The sequence below is a fragment of the Aquarana catesbeiana genome, linkage group LG01 (genome assembly GCF_042186555.1).
Source record: "Aquarana catesbeiana isolate 2022-GZ linkage group LG01, ASM4218655v1, whole genome shotgun sequence".
NCBI lineage: Eukaryota > Metazoa > Chordata > Amphibia > Anura > Ranidae > Aquarana > Aquarana catesbeiana.
In genome coordinates, this window is record NC_133324.1 from 187076228 (window position 1) to 187091889 (window position 15662).

The 15662-nt window shown below is 40.4% G+C and overlaps 1 protein-coding gene across 2 annotated transcripts in view; it reads right to left on the bottom strand.

The window, feature by feature from the left end:
• TMEM232 (transmembrane protein 232) overlaps positions 1 to 15662 on the bottom strand; it is a 384711-nt gene that overhangs the window by 219961 nt on the left and 149088 nt on the right. For both annotated transcript variants that reach the window (XM_073624604.1, XM_073624605.1), the window contains exon 11: positions 10493 to 10665. In XM_073624604.1, the coding sequence (XP_073480705.1) occupies positions 10493 to 10665 (173 nt within the window). The remainder of the gene's footprint in view (positions 1 to 10492; positions 10666 to 15662) is intronic.

Consider the following 15662-nt stretch of genomic DNA (forward strand, 5'->3'; position numbering starts at 1 on the left):
GCACCTTGGTATTCCTTTCATCTTTTCTGCTGACTAGTTATATGCTCAATTTTATAATAAATCTGGTGAGCGGCCTCAGATCCTTTCCCCTTTTTTTCCATCTGTCATCTGGTGGTCAGTCACATGCCTCTTTGGTTTCATCTCTGGTAAACGGCCTTTTTGGATGGATTTCTGCACTAGCTCTTCACACATGAGATTTTTCACCATTTTGTATGATTGATGTCACTCACTTAAAAAAATTTTTTTGTGCCTATGGCACTGGATATTATATGAATTATATGATTTATCACTGGTGGAGGGTCACATTTATTTTTACTTAAAATCTTTTGTTTTTAAACAATACCTATTTATGTCAGTATTACGCTATGTTATCCTAAAAAATGTTTTTGGGTACAACCTTCGTGGATCCGATCCGATCTGTGAGTGAAATTTGTCCAGGACTTATCCGGATAGGTTCCCCAAAGGCCCAGGCTGGGTTCATAGCCACCTGTCTTATTTGGCTTGCTATCTGGTAAGCATTCCATCTAACAGGAAGTGTGATATCTGAACTTTTACCATCAGCTATTGATCATTGAAAACAACATTTTCAGGGATTTTTTCACCATTCAATTTGTGTTCACCTTATTTTTGTGTCGGACATTTAATCACAGGGACTATTTCACAATTTATTTGATTGATCATTTTTTATGCGCGGCTTTTTATATATTTGATTTAAGAATAACAAGTAAGCTTCACCAATATCCCTACAGCCGACTACCTGCTGGATGGCTCCTAGTTCTTTCCCCTCCTCCTCCCCCCCCCCTTCTTCCTCTCTTTACCTCTTTTTCTCTTTTCTTATTTTTTTTTTTTTTTTTTATATTTTTCTTATTTGTCTGACCTACCTCGCTTAGGTATGATGTCGACTTATACTACGCCCTACGTGTCAGAGGAGTACAAGTGACTCCAGGCTCTTAAGCAGAAGAGCTCCCCTAGGGGCTCTGAGGCTAGGTGCTCATACCATCTCAACACAAGCAGTGCTCGTTACCCACCACTGAGAGTGGCTGCAATCCGGATGTCCCATAGTGGCTGTTCCGGCACAGTGTGTTCCCTTTAGGGGTGTAAGGGGAGCTCCCCGGGACAACTGGAACCAGACATTGCAAGGCACCTATATCGTGAGACACCGTCTAATCCGTCTCAGAATTCTCACACTGAACGATATTTACTTGCTTTTTATAGATGTAAGTGAGTTCACCCATTCCAAGCCTATAGGAGGTATTTGATGTTATGCTGCATTGTACCTTGCTATCGATGTATAACATGTATCTGATTCTTTTGAAAATAATAAAAACTTTGAAAGAAAAAAATATATATATTTTTATGGGTGGAACTCCATTTTAATATTCCTGATTTGACTAATACTTTTTATATTCCAGTAGCATCAAAATACCTTCTACATTCTTGTGGTATCTAAAAATGTTCTCAAGTGGCTTTGTCTGATGCTACATCCCAAAAGAAGGAGCAAAAAGAGAAGTGAAGATGATCCTGGCACTTCAATGGTTTAATCTGTATACCCCCTAGGAAGGGGTCTCCCTGGAATACAAAAATGGTCCAGCACACTCACCAGCACAAAAAGTCAATTTAACCCCTTCCGCATGCCTGGATGCATACATGTGGAAGCACAGATGTGGCTGTTAGGAGCATGCTCAACCCAGCACTGTCACTGACAGCTTCTGCTACAGGTCGACGATCAGGGGCCTATAAGACGGGCTGCCGATCATGTGATCACGGTGACAATCAATTAGCCATAAAACTGAACATGAACGCACAAGAAATGTACCTGTTCCAGTAACTTGTACTATGCCTGTGTACTTATACTGTGCTTCTTAACACTGCTTATACTCTATAATGCATATTCATCACACTGATTATAGAGTCATTTCTATGGCATGTTTTATTGTGCATAAAGACACAGTGACAGGAAAGCTGACCTTTTCAGAGCTATTCTCTTCCCAAACTATTTCTCTGTAATGATCAATGTTTCTCATTCTATAGGACAAAAACTATTTATGCCATTTTAATAAACATAAAAATAAAAAGCCAGGAACACATAGTAAAATATATTTAGCAAACTCAATAGTTTGGATTATTTTTTAATGGCTACAAACACCAAATATTGCATGCATATGTGGTATCCCCATGCATGTCAGGAGAATTTTTGGGGCTGTTTTTTTGGTGGTCTTGATAATAGCAACAAATCTACAGCTACATTTTTTTTTTAAATATATTATTTTACTATTTTGGGCTAGTTTTCTTTTGATGATGAAACACAATCAGGAGATATATATTAACATTTACAACCAAATTAAGGCTAATTTGTCCTGATAAAAAATTAAAGTATAATTCACCTGAATACCCTACAGTAACACTTATGCCCTGTACACGCGATCGGACATTGATCGGATATTCCGACAACAAAATCCATGGATTTTTTCCGACGAATGTTGGCTCAAACTTGTTTTGCATACACACGGTCGCACAAAGTTGTCGGAATTTCCGATTGCCAAGAACGCGGTCACGTACACCATGTACGACGAGACTATAAAAGGGCAGTTCAGAACCAAGCGCGGTACCCTTTGGGCTTCTTTTGCTAATCTCGTGTTAGTGAAAGTTTGGTGAGAGACGATTCGTGCTTTTTCAGACTCGTGGTTTTCAGATCGTTTTTTGCTGTTCAGTTTGTGCTTGTGGGTTTGTATCTGCTCTTCAGTGTGTGCAGCGAGTACAATTGACTTGTCATTGTGTTCGTGTTCATTCGTTACTGTTTTTCAGGTCACTCTTCACAGGCCTTGCTGTTCTTCAGTGCGTTCTGTTACTTCGTTCTGAGCAGCCAACCGTTTTCTAGCCATGTTGCGTATACGTACTCCTCGTAGAGTTCGTGCTGTACGGGGGCTTGGTGTTGGGGTCCTTACCTTGACACAAGCCCAGTCCATGAACAGGGTGGGGAGGAGTTCATGGACCAAGAATTGGTTGCTTCAGCGTGACCAGTTCTCTCATATGCCTTTGCTCCGTGAGATCCGTGAGAATAATCCTGATGATTTCAGGAACTTTCTCCGGATGACGGACCCTGTATTTCACCATTTGTTGGCTTTGCTGACCCCCTATATCAGCAGGCAGGATACCTGCATGAGGCAAGCCATCACTCCGGAGCAGAGGCTAGTCACCACCCTGCGGTACTTGGCGATGGGGAGAAGCCTGCAGGATCCTTTAATATTACATTTTATTGTATTTAATGTTTGATAATATATTGTATTTCTTTCCTCATTCCCTAATTACCATGATTGTAATATGCTGTGAATGTCGCCTTTGTCCTCATGCATGCTAGATTTTTTAGGTAATTTTTTTTGTCCTTCATACATATTTGCCTTCACTTACCTCCCCAGCATGCTCTCCTGGCCCTATATTCACCTCATGTAGTCACTTAACAATGTATTTTGTCAGCTCCATAGTAGTGCTTTACCCTAAATACCCCCTAAAATGTCGTAAATTGTAATTTGTGCTTTAAATTCAGGCAGAGTGCCAGAGGCTTTTTTTTTGTGTCCCAAAATCATTTGGAACCCTCCCTCCCCCCCAACTGCTAACTCAGCTGATACCAATCCTCTATCTGATGACTTTGCCAAACCCATACACACTATACCCACCTCTTTTGTGGCCATATTTATGGATGAATTCCCCAAAGCATGTAGTGCAAGGGCCTGCCTGAATACTTTCAAATGGTACTGTTTAAAGTTTTGGTATCCTATTATTATCTTGATAGGTAATAGCAGAATGTCAAAATGTGCTTAAATGTGTACAGTGTGTATTTTTCTCTTTGTATTATGACACTTCTTACCTGTTCAGTGGGCTGCCAATAGTGTAAGTAAGGAGGGGCTGGCCAAACTAATACACATTATTTAGGCATTCATCTCTCAATGAAGTGGAGAGGGTTACCTGTCCAAAACATATCTCCCCATAAAATTTTAGAAATGGCCCATGAGGGGGGGGGGAATCTGATAGGTGGACCTTATACCTTTGTCTTTAACCACTTCCCGCCCGCCCTATGGCGGATTGACGTCCGGGAAGTGGTTCTGTTATCCTGACTGGACGTCATATGATGTCCAGCAGGATAACATGCCGCAGCGCGCCCCCGGGGGCGCGCATCGCGGCGATCGGAGGAGCGGTGTGTCAGTCTGACACACCGCTCCACCGATCTTGGTAAAGAGCCTCCGGCGGAGGCTCTTTACCACGTGATCAGTCGTGTCCAATCACGGCTGATCACGCTGTCAATAGGAAGAGCCGTTGATCGGCTCTTCCTCACTCGCGTCTGACAGACACGAGTAGAGGAGAGCCAATCGGCGGCTCTCCTGGCAGGGGGGGTCTGCGCTGATTGTTTGTTTTAAAAACCTTTCAAACAATCTTGAATACGTACCTGTTTTGTACAAGCTTCACAGATGGAGACACCCCTATAGTAGACACTGGAGCACCTGTGTGGGCCCCCTAATAAAAAGGGTGTTCTTGTGTCCCACACTAGTGCTCCAGCATCCAGATGTGTAAACAGCTGCTGAGTGTCCTCTCCTTACACAGAATGCATTTCATTCTAGTTACAAACCCATCTACACAACAAAATTATTTTAAGAGAAGTAGGCTAGCAAAAATGTATTCAAATGCATATGGCCAAAACAATGGTGATTTCTAGGCTGAACGAACAATGTTTCATACGAATGAACAATGTTTCATACGAATGAACAATGTGACCATGAACATGAAAGTTGCCATTTTAAACTGTACAGCAGTTAAGAAAAGCACATGGAGCAGCACGAACGTAATAAAAATAAAGAATAGGAACACAGCACAACTACTTACTTTTTTGCAGCACTCTCCTGATCCTTCTGTACTGCTCATGCTCCCTTAATTTGAGGTCTGACCACCGCTTCCTGAGCTGATCCTTGGATCGTCGTACCCCAAAATTCCGGTGCAGACTTTTGACCACTTTCACCATTATCTTGGCCTTTCTGACATTGGGGTTGGGGTAAGGTCCATACTTCCCGTCATAGTCGGCCCTCTTCAGGATGTCCACCATCTCCAACATCTCCCCAAAGGACATATTTGAGGCCTTAAATCGTCTCTTCCGGGATCAGGACGTTTCTGGCTCCCGGCTTTCCTCCTCCTCCTCCTCGTTGGTGTAATTAGCACGCACCTGCTGTGTTTCCTCCATGTGCTCTTCCCCACTGAGCCGAATGAGAAGGGGCGGGGAATAGACTAGAAAGAACATCAGGGGCGGGTGGAGTTTCACGCATGCGCATTGTATATAAAGCGTAACACGCGTACGTAGTACGTACCGTCTGTGAGGGGAGGAAGGAGTATCGGAGGCGCTGATCGTGATAACGAAGGTAAGATTTAAACTTGGGCCTATACTGCTTCTAGATTGAGGCCTATATTGTGACAAGATTAGGAGAGTTTTGCCTGACATTAGGGTTTGTCTTGTATCTTGCAGATAAAATGGATGGCTTCAATGACCACAATTTCCTCCCCCTGTTCATAGACAAATACAGGGAGCTGTCCTGTCTGTGGCAGGTGAAACACCCGCAATACAATAATAAACAAAGAGGCTGGCAGCGCTGGAGAAACTGCTGGAGTTGGTGAAGCCGGTGGTCCCCATGGAAACCATCCCCTATTTAAAAGCCAAAATTGGTGGCCTGAGGAGCACTTATCTTAGGGAGCGCAAGAAGGTCCAGGATTTCCAGAGATCAGGTGCTGCAGCAGATTACGTTTATGTCCCCAGACTGTGGTACTATGAGAGACTGCAATTTCTGTCAGACCAGACTGAAGTCAGGGAATCCCTCTCCACTCTTCCTTCCACCCTACCTTCCATCCCAGCTGAGGCTTGTCCAACCTGGGACTTCCAGCCAGGAAGAAGTGGAGGAGCCCAGCTGGAGCCAGGTATAGCATTGTTCTACAGATTTCTGGTCAAAAAATAAATGATGTTTCCTAGATGTTATTATTGATCACTAATTGCTGATTTAATAAAGTGTTTTACATATCAATACACAGTAGTGGGCACAAAAAATTGGGCCAAGAATGAAAAATGCTGGGCTCAGAATGATAGTATGTTATATTTGTTAACATTCAATTTGCAAAAGTCATGAGGTGAAAACTGTGTGAAAAATATTCTGGAGTTTAAAAAAAAAAAAAGACCAGGCTTGAAAAAGATACTAACCAAAAAAATAAAAAAATAAAAAATTTTGAATCAGATGTGACAAATAAAAATATTATATTGATGAAATCACGATAAATAATAAAGAAAGAAATTTGTGAGAAGTCTGTGTGAATATCAGCAGCAAAACTACTTCATTCTTCTAGCATTATAAAGAAGAAGAGAGTGCGCTGCATTAAACTATTTAAAACATTGCAGCGTGATGAAAGTGCTATATCCATTCCGAACGCTAAGTTTACCAGACCGAGTTGTTCCGTTTTGGAATTTATACTGAGCATGCGTGGCACTTTGTGCGTCGGAATTGGCCCCACGCGGTTGGAATTGACACGATCGGATTTTGTTGTCGGAAAATTTTCTAGCCTGCTCTCAAACTTTGTGTGTCAGAAAATCTGATGGAAAAAGTCAGATGGAGCCCACACACGGTCGGAATTTCCCGACAACACGCTCCGATCGGACATTTTCCGTCGGAAAGTCAGACCGTGTGTACGGGGCATTACAGTTTTACAGTTACAGTTCTACTAACAAAACTGGGTTCATGTGTTAGGGTTTGTTTTACCTTCCACCTTAAAGTAATATTCAAGGCTATTTTTGTCTTAGAATAAAAAAGATGTTATACTTACCTGCTTTGTGCAATGCTATTGCACCGAGTGGTCCCTTACTTCCTTTCTGGCGGTGATGCTACGGTGTACCCAAATGAAATTTTTATCATATTTTTTCACACTAATAGAGCTTTCTTTTGGTGGTATTTAATTGCTGCTGGGTTTTTTATTTTTTACTAAATAAAACAAAAAAGGACCGAAAATTTTGAAAAAAATACAAAACTGTTTCATAGTTTGTTATAAAATTTTGAAAACAGGTAATTTTTCTCCTTCACTGATGTGCGCTAATGAGGCTGCACTGATAGGCTGCGCTGATGGGCACTGATAGGCCGCACTAATCGACACTGATAGGTGGCACTGAAGGGCACTGATGGGTAGCACTGATAGGTGACACTGATAGGCAGCACTGATCTATGGCACTGATGAGGTACTGATGGGCATTGATTGGCAGCACTGATGGGCAGTGATGGGTGGCACTGTGGGCACTAGTAGGTGGCACTGGTGGGTACTGATAGGTGGCACAGTGGGCAGTAGCAGCTGACACTGGTGGGCACAGAAAATGGAGTAATGTCTTTCTGTGTGAGGGACCAATATCACTCAGGACAGAAGACAGCGATCAGCTTTTTTTTTCCCTCACTCTGACAGCGTGAGGGGAAAAAAATACTGATTACTGAGCTTCTGTTTACATCACGTGATCAGCTGTCATTGGCTGATCACATAGACTCTGTGATCACAGAGCGCCCCGCGCTCGACCCGCAGGGACGTGCAGACAGTGCTTGCTCAGGAAGACGTCCATGGACAACCTCCCGGCAAATTAAGGCCCGCGCTGTAGGCGTCTTTCGGCTATAGAGCAGGCGGCAAGTAGTTAATTGTTGCTGGGGCATGGTGTGCAGAGAGGTGAATGGTATCCATGAGATCTGATATGAAGTTCAGAGAGGTAGAAATCAAGGAGTGACTAACCCTAATATCACATTGGTGGAGCACAATTTGGAATGTTTTATTTTTCCCTGTTTATATGCTAGCAGCTCACCCTAAACAAAGACCACAACAGGTCTAGTGGCGCTTTTAGGAGAGGAGTAGAATGTGATTTTCCATAAAGGATCCATATATTAAAGCCTTGTCAGACCAGCTGTGGATTTCAATGAAGGTTGAGGAGAGGAGAGTGGAACGTGAACTGCCATTAAGGATTTGTATACCAAAGCGCCACTAGACCTGTTGTGGTCTTTGTTTAAGGTGAGCTGCTAAGGCACACTCCTGGTGGATGCCTGGATGGTAGGAACAATTGTGTTCACAACTTTCAAGAACTGTTTTTTGAGCATGTGATCTTCATATCTCATTACTTTTTGATGCACATGCACTTTATTATTTGGGACTTATTTTATTGTTTTGTAAAATGTAAAATCAGATGAATACCTGCTTTTGATTCAAGCACTTTTATCACTGTTTCACATATTATTGCATATTATTGTATTTTTTTTTTTTTTTTTTAATTAGGGATAGTCATTTATGCATATTTGTCTTTTTGCCGTTTAGCTTCTTGAATTAGTATTTTATCACTGTTTCACATAGTAACGCATATTATCGCATTTCACTGCAATTTTTGTTTTGTGGGGTTTTTTTTTTGTATCATTTTTATTGTTTTTGAGAATGCTCTTTTTTCATATTATAAATGTTCTTTTTTATGTTTTGTTAAATGTTCCCCCTAATGGAAAAAAAAAAAAAAAATGAGATGTAATCCAGTGTTATGTATTGATTTTATTCAAATATTTTAATAAATGTTTTTAGAAAGATCTGTTTTGTCTTAATGCACTATTCAGTGAACTGAGGTACATTTTTTTAGGGAAATGGTAAAATATAGGCCAAAAAAGCTGAACTAAAAATATTTAAATGAGAGCTTTTTTTTTTCCTACTTCAGCCACTTTGGCTTAGATTTTGCATTTTTTCTGACAATTCACATCTCTTCCCTAATTAGTGAATAAACACGATAAAAATCACCAGCATAGGTGTGTGTAACCTATTGCATTAGGGTGCATGGCGCAAAGATCAAACACACATGCACGTGTGATATATATATATTACATATACAAACAGACACACACACTCTTATGGTAGAGCCGGTACAGTGAAAGAGAAGTATAGTAGCACTTCATGAATGGCAGAACTGGTTAGAGGGAGATATTTCCCATCTCCCTGCCTGCACACAGAGCGATAATGCTAATGCGCTTGGGGTGATTAGGGTGTGCCCAGGCACACCTGGCACACCCACTGTGCATGCCTATGATCACCAGTTAATTGGCAAGAAAAAAGAAGCAAGCAGCGCAAATCTATAATCCCACAATCTGGTGATAGTGAACCCACTGCTATTAGCCTAATCCCTTACTGTACACATGTGAAATGCATTCAATCCAACAATCATGTATAATGATAAACTCTGTGTCATTGCATAAAAGAATTCATCTATCATACAAAAATGGTTTGTTTTTATGAAACAAACTAAGTGCAAATGCTGTTTAAAAAAAAAGTGCAAAAGAAAAAACTGTGTGCTGACACGGCGAACAAAAAGTGCTTAGTGTAAGAAAATATTATTATTATTTTTCCTGGGTTTGCAAAAGGGACTGCAAATATTTTGAACACATATGAATTTTTGATGCATGCACTTTACTAATAAATAATATTTTCTTGCACTAAGCACTTTTTGTTTTTCTTTTGCACTTTTTTTTAACAGCATTTGCACTTAAATTTTTAAACAGAAAAAAATTAAATAAAAAAATTCTTAAATAGAAACAAATAATTTTTGTATGATAGATTCATTATTTTATGCAATAGCACAGGGTTTATCATTAGATAATTGCTGGACTGAATGTATTTCACGTGTGTACAGTAAGGGATTAGGTTAATAGCAGTGGGTTCACTGTCACCAGATTGTGGGATTATAGATTTCTCCTTCTTGAGTGGCTGAGACACAGCAGGGGCGCCATTGGCTCCCGCTGCTGTCAAAGTCAGCTAGCCAATCAGGGGAGAGAGGTGGCAGGGTCAGGTCGAGGTTCGGTGGACACAGGGAACTGTGACTTGGCTCGGGTGCTCCCATAGCAAGCTGCTTGCTGTGGAGGCACTGAACAGGAAGGAGGGGCCAGGATCACAGAAGTGGGACTCAAGGAGAGGAGGATCTGGGCTGCTCTGTGCAAATCTACTGCAACAGAGCGGGTAAGTATAAAATGTTTGTTATTTTTATAGGATAAAAAAATGAGACTTTACAATCACTTTAAAGCATATTACCCATATCATTAGTACATCTAAATTTATTTAATTTATTCATGTTTATGTTTGGATCCCAATAATACACAGATATTTGTTTATATCTAAGAGTGTCAGGCAGTCCAATATAAGCTATTTTGCATAATTTGGACATTATCCTTTTGCATATTTTGCACATTATCATTTAGGAATGGTTCACAGAATGTTTGCTTTTGACGAGAAAATTGAAAATGTTGATAGGAAACAACAACCCACAGTATCACCCAGAATTCTGTCAACATCTGACATTTTATTCTGTATAGCTTACTTATTTTAAAATGTTATTTTTGTGATAAACATCATTGAATTCTCTAAATGCAGTAACACGGAGGAGCTTAGTAAATGCAGATTTTATTGCCTTTTCAACACAAACCTCAGCAATTTTTTCAGCATCGAAGACTCGGGTATCATTTTCCATACTTTTATGTTTGTACAGTGCATTCCAGATTGCAATTCTGAGGCCATCTCGGTTCGTATCCCACTTAAGTTCATGACAGATTTTAACCAGATTGTAAACAGCACAATATGAAATCATCCAAAGGTGATCTAAAAAAAAAAAAAACAACTTCAAATAAGCTTGTATTCACCTTTAAGATCCTGTCCATAAAATCTGTGTTATATATCCCCGAGAAATAGTGTGGTGATAAACCACATTTGATAATTCAAGGGTCCACAATGCAGAACTGCTACTGAATGAGTGTTACTCAACAGCCCTGTGAGCATGTTTTATGCCCAAGCACACTCACCCCTAATTACAGTATGTATATCTGCCCAGATCATAGATTATTCAGGAAGACACATAGGACTCCAATTAGTACTATATGGATTTTGGTGTTTTAAATATTGTTTTCATACATGTTAATATATTGTATGTCAGATTTACATCTATACTTGCCAGCGCTACACATTTTATTTATATTTATCTGGATGTTGTTGTGTACAATGTTGTGAGTGCTGCTATCTTATCATTTATTTGAATTTATTCACACACACTGAGCGCAATATATATTTTTTTCTTAACGTCACTATATACTCTTTAAAGACCTGTAAGCAGGTGGATGTTAAATGTCTTATGTTTACTGAAAATGTTTTATTGTTTTGTAATTATTGTATATAGCTAGAATTTAAAGAAACCATGTAGCACTGTATGTTGTGTTTGCCCTGCTAAGATGGTACTCCCTGAGAGGTGAGGGTTAACTCTGCTGGCTAGGTTTTCCTGAGCTTTTTGGACAAGTACCACGCTCTGCTGGGGCAAACACATAAAAAGGTAGGGAACCACCTTACAGGGGGGCACCCTAGTTAGCAAGATGGCTGGAGGTTTTGTTCCAGGTCTCCCCAGTCTAGGACATGCTGCTAAGGATGCAATCCATTACTTTGCACTTAAACCACCCCTTGTAGAAGCCCATTCAGGTCCCAGGTGTATGGACTTATGCTTCACTAAATGGCTCTGCAGACTTTCTTACCTATTTAAAGGAGAAATCCAGCCTGAGCTTTTTAGGCTGGGTTTCTCCTCTGGGTCACAGGAGTGCAATTCATTTTGCACTCCTGTGACCCATTTTTGGCAGTGCACTGACTTCAGACCGCTCTCCGCTGACATCACTGCCATCAGTCAAGGCAGCACGTCGTCCCGACTTATGAAGTCTGGATCCGCCAGCTGCCTTGACTGATGGCAGTCTCAGCGTCTCAGACGCTGAGACGACCGCTCCCCCTCCACAGTCAGCACTCCAATGAGCGTGGAGGAGCAGAGAGGAGAGCTCTCCTCTCGGGGATCTGTGAGAACCAAGCCATCGGCGATGTTCGGTGGCTCGTTTCTCAATGCAGAGACGGCAGGGGACAGATGCAGCATCGGTCTGATGCTGCATCCACCTAGGTAAGTATGAAACAGAAATTTAAAAAAAAAACATACTTATCTTTTAAAATGTGACTACCTCAAGAGGCAATTCGGGGCACCAGGGGACTAACTAAGGGGCTCTTAAAGGATTATGTACAGAAATGTGTATTAAAGACATCTTTGTTAAACTGTTCATTTATTACCCCTAACAAACTTCTGTAAAGAATGTTTATTGTTATTTAACTTGACCTGGTCTGAAGTTACTTGAGGACAATCATAAAGGGATGCATGCATGGCGTATTACAAGAACAGTGCTATTTAGGGGACAAGACTAGGTACAGAAGATGCAGTATATATGTCTAAAGTTCAGTGAAACCATTCTGAGGAGACTATAATGCTGTAGCTAATGACTACAGTACTAGTGTCAAGTGCATAAACAGCCAGCCGGTCAAGAAGTGATTTGACTTGGCAAAGGTGACGGAAGGCCCTGGTAGGGAAAGAGCTTGTGTGCTTATGCTCCTTTCCTAGCATTCATAACCCCAATACTGGGTCAGATTTGCAGCACTGGTTGTCCAAGGGACCCAGCCTGGAAGTCACGGAATATGCAGTGGGGCCCCATGGAAAGAAAAGGCGTCGGTTATGTACTCAATTCAACCTTCCTAGTATTCAAATGTAATACACTGTACAAATCAATGTCCCTGAGAAGTAGATGACAGGTTATTGAGCTGGTGGAGTCTGGTACAGGCTCAGCGTAACCAGCTCAAAAATGTTGCACAACTAAAATGAGAGAAGAGTGATGAAGCATTTAGAGGACCTGGTATCCACAGTGTATAGAGCATTATGGGTTAACCACTGGTAGATATGGATTTTGCTGTATGTTAGTATCAGGTCACGGCTCTCAGGACAGCCCACCAGGAGGTAGCACATATAGCAGGTTGGGATTAAGCAGAAGTATAGTCAGTAAAAAAAGCTAAACGTCAGTAACAAGTGGTAGCAGGTTGGGATCAACAGAAGCATAGTCGAGGAACAAGCCAAGGTCAGTAACCAGTAGTAGTGGAGATATAGACAGCTGCAGGTATGCAAAGGAGCAAGATATTAGCTGGAGAGAGAGCACAATAATCTGGCAAACAGGAAGTGCAACGGCATGGCTTTAATAGGAAGTTCATAGAAGGAACAAAGGGTTCAAGGTTCAAGAGGAAAAAACATAAGGCAAGATTGTGTAAATAAAGTAGTTCGACAATAAACTGTCCAACATCTGAGGTGGCTCAGCAAGAAGAGACACTGGTAAACACAGCAGCGATTGCAGGTTCAGACCTGGGTCGTGACAAAGGTAAATGTGTTCTTTAGGGGAAGCATTGCTTTTAAAGTGGATGTAAACCCGATTCATGAAATTTTACCTGGACACGTATATCTGTAATGTTTACTTTTCTCTCTCCAAACCCCTGAATCCCGTGTCTTTCTGGTGTTTCGTTCCTCTGTTATCAGCATGATAACTTCTGACAAGAGAAGGGAGATAAAACCAGCCTGAAATTTGTGTTGGGGTGGGTGCTATAAATAGATTAGCAGAGAGCTTGTCTTGTCACAGCACAGTTCTGAAAGTATCTTCGTTCCTCTGCCTATGTGGAGAGGAGGTGTGTGCCTTTCCTCCAATCAGCTGTCACACAGTGTAAGCCAAGTCTACACTCCCACTGCTGAATGAGGAAGTAAAAATTCTAACACGATGTAAGAATTCTAAAGAATATAGCAAGCTGAAGACAGCAGATATGTATGTAAAACTTATGTAGGGAGATTTGTTTCATTTCTGTGTATCATTTGAGGCTGTTCACTTGACTGGATATATGTGAGGGCTTACATCCACTTTAAGTTGAAGTGCTGCCTTATTGCCAGCCTTGCTTTAAATGGCATCCTCAGCCTGCTTTTGGGGTCATTACCGAGCGTTTTCTCTGGGTTCCCACATGGGTGCAGTAAGCCCTGTTCAAAGATGGGTCTACAATATGTAATATGTACAATATGTGAAGCTTACCTGTATATTTAGATGTAAAGGCTGAAGTTTACCAAACTAATACTAATTCATGCACATTCTTATTGGTTAGGGAGATAGCCCATTACAGTGATGGGTCAATAGGAATATCTGGGGTGAGGGATGAAGCAGCAAGTTTTGACGCTACCAGGAAGTGTTGGTGCTCTGCTGAGCATAAGGATCAGGCTTTCTGGCAACTGGCCATTGGCTGCAGGCTGCAGGTGACAGGGATGTAATTGATGCTTAATATCTTTTGTGAGATATTCATTTTAGTGTTCTATAATACCATCTTATGGAGATTTTCCCTGTTAGGCTTTATAAATACATTTCCCACATTATTTCCACTGCCTTTGAGACAATCACATCCTCCTGGTTAAAAGACAATTACCTTTTTCCCTCAATATCATCAGAATACAGAATAGCATGATGAATGAGGAAATTGTCCACTTTCAAGAAAGCATCATACATACATTTTTTTTTCCCCTGTGGGATCCATAAGACTCATCCTATTTCCATACTAATACTTTTAACCAAATTCTACTATTATAATATTATTTCCCTTTTTACTTTGCACATCATGTTGCTTTTTGCCTACTGCTTTGCTTTTCATGCGATGTTATGATTTTCTCATTTACATATATTGGATTTTTTATTGTTGTAAATTGCCGTTTTAACAACCTTCTTGAAGTTCTTGCAATGGCTTTAAATGTTGTCTGTATATAAACTTACACATAAACCAAATAAAACCTTTTGTACCATAATAAAATTGCTAATCAAATTGAACAGGCTTCTTTTTGCATTTGTCTTCTGTCAAAAAAATACATTTCCATTGTATTACTGAGTGAATTCTTGTACCTTAAATCAATAACACTCATTCATATGCTTATAATTGGATCTCTGAAGCCCAATAAATATTTAACTTGTATGATATAAAAATATTTTTTCTTGTACTGACAATACGGGAACACGTTTTTTCAATATACATAGCTTGATGTATATTCTTTCTCAATTTAAATCTGATAATATAAATATATTGCATTCACTATGCCCAGGATGCTGGTGGCTATAAAGTCAGAATATTATTTTATATGTAAAGGAAAATTTTAATAACACAGCTTCTCCATTATTCATAGTGGAAAAAATGAAAGCATACCTTAACGGTTTTATCAGAAAAACTAAACCTTATGCTGCAGCACCAGAGTTTAAACAATTCAGATAGTATATGACATTTTTGTTGAACATAAGTTTATAGAGATATTATTTGTTTCCCCCAAAAAAATGCTTTCATGCCCACTGTACAGTACCATTAGATAAAAGGTGACACTAATGTAAGTTTGTTTACTCTATAGCAAAGGCAACCTATTTCTTATTGGCACTGTCCTTGGATACCAAAAATGTAGATTAATCCAATATACAATAGATAAATATATTAATACTTGCTATCTATAGGCAACTAAAGGGACAGTATTAGGCCTGGTTTTCACGGGTGCGATTTCAGATACGGCTTGGGTTGCACTGAATCGCATGGAAATGGAAAAGACATGCTTCCAATGGTGCCTGTTCACATCAATGCAGTGCATCTGTGATGAGACTTTGTGGAAAGGGCCTGTGCTACTTTGGTGCATTACAGTGTAATTTTGTGATCCATTGACTTCAATAGAAATGCATCAAGATCGCATCTGCTTGTCTTTT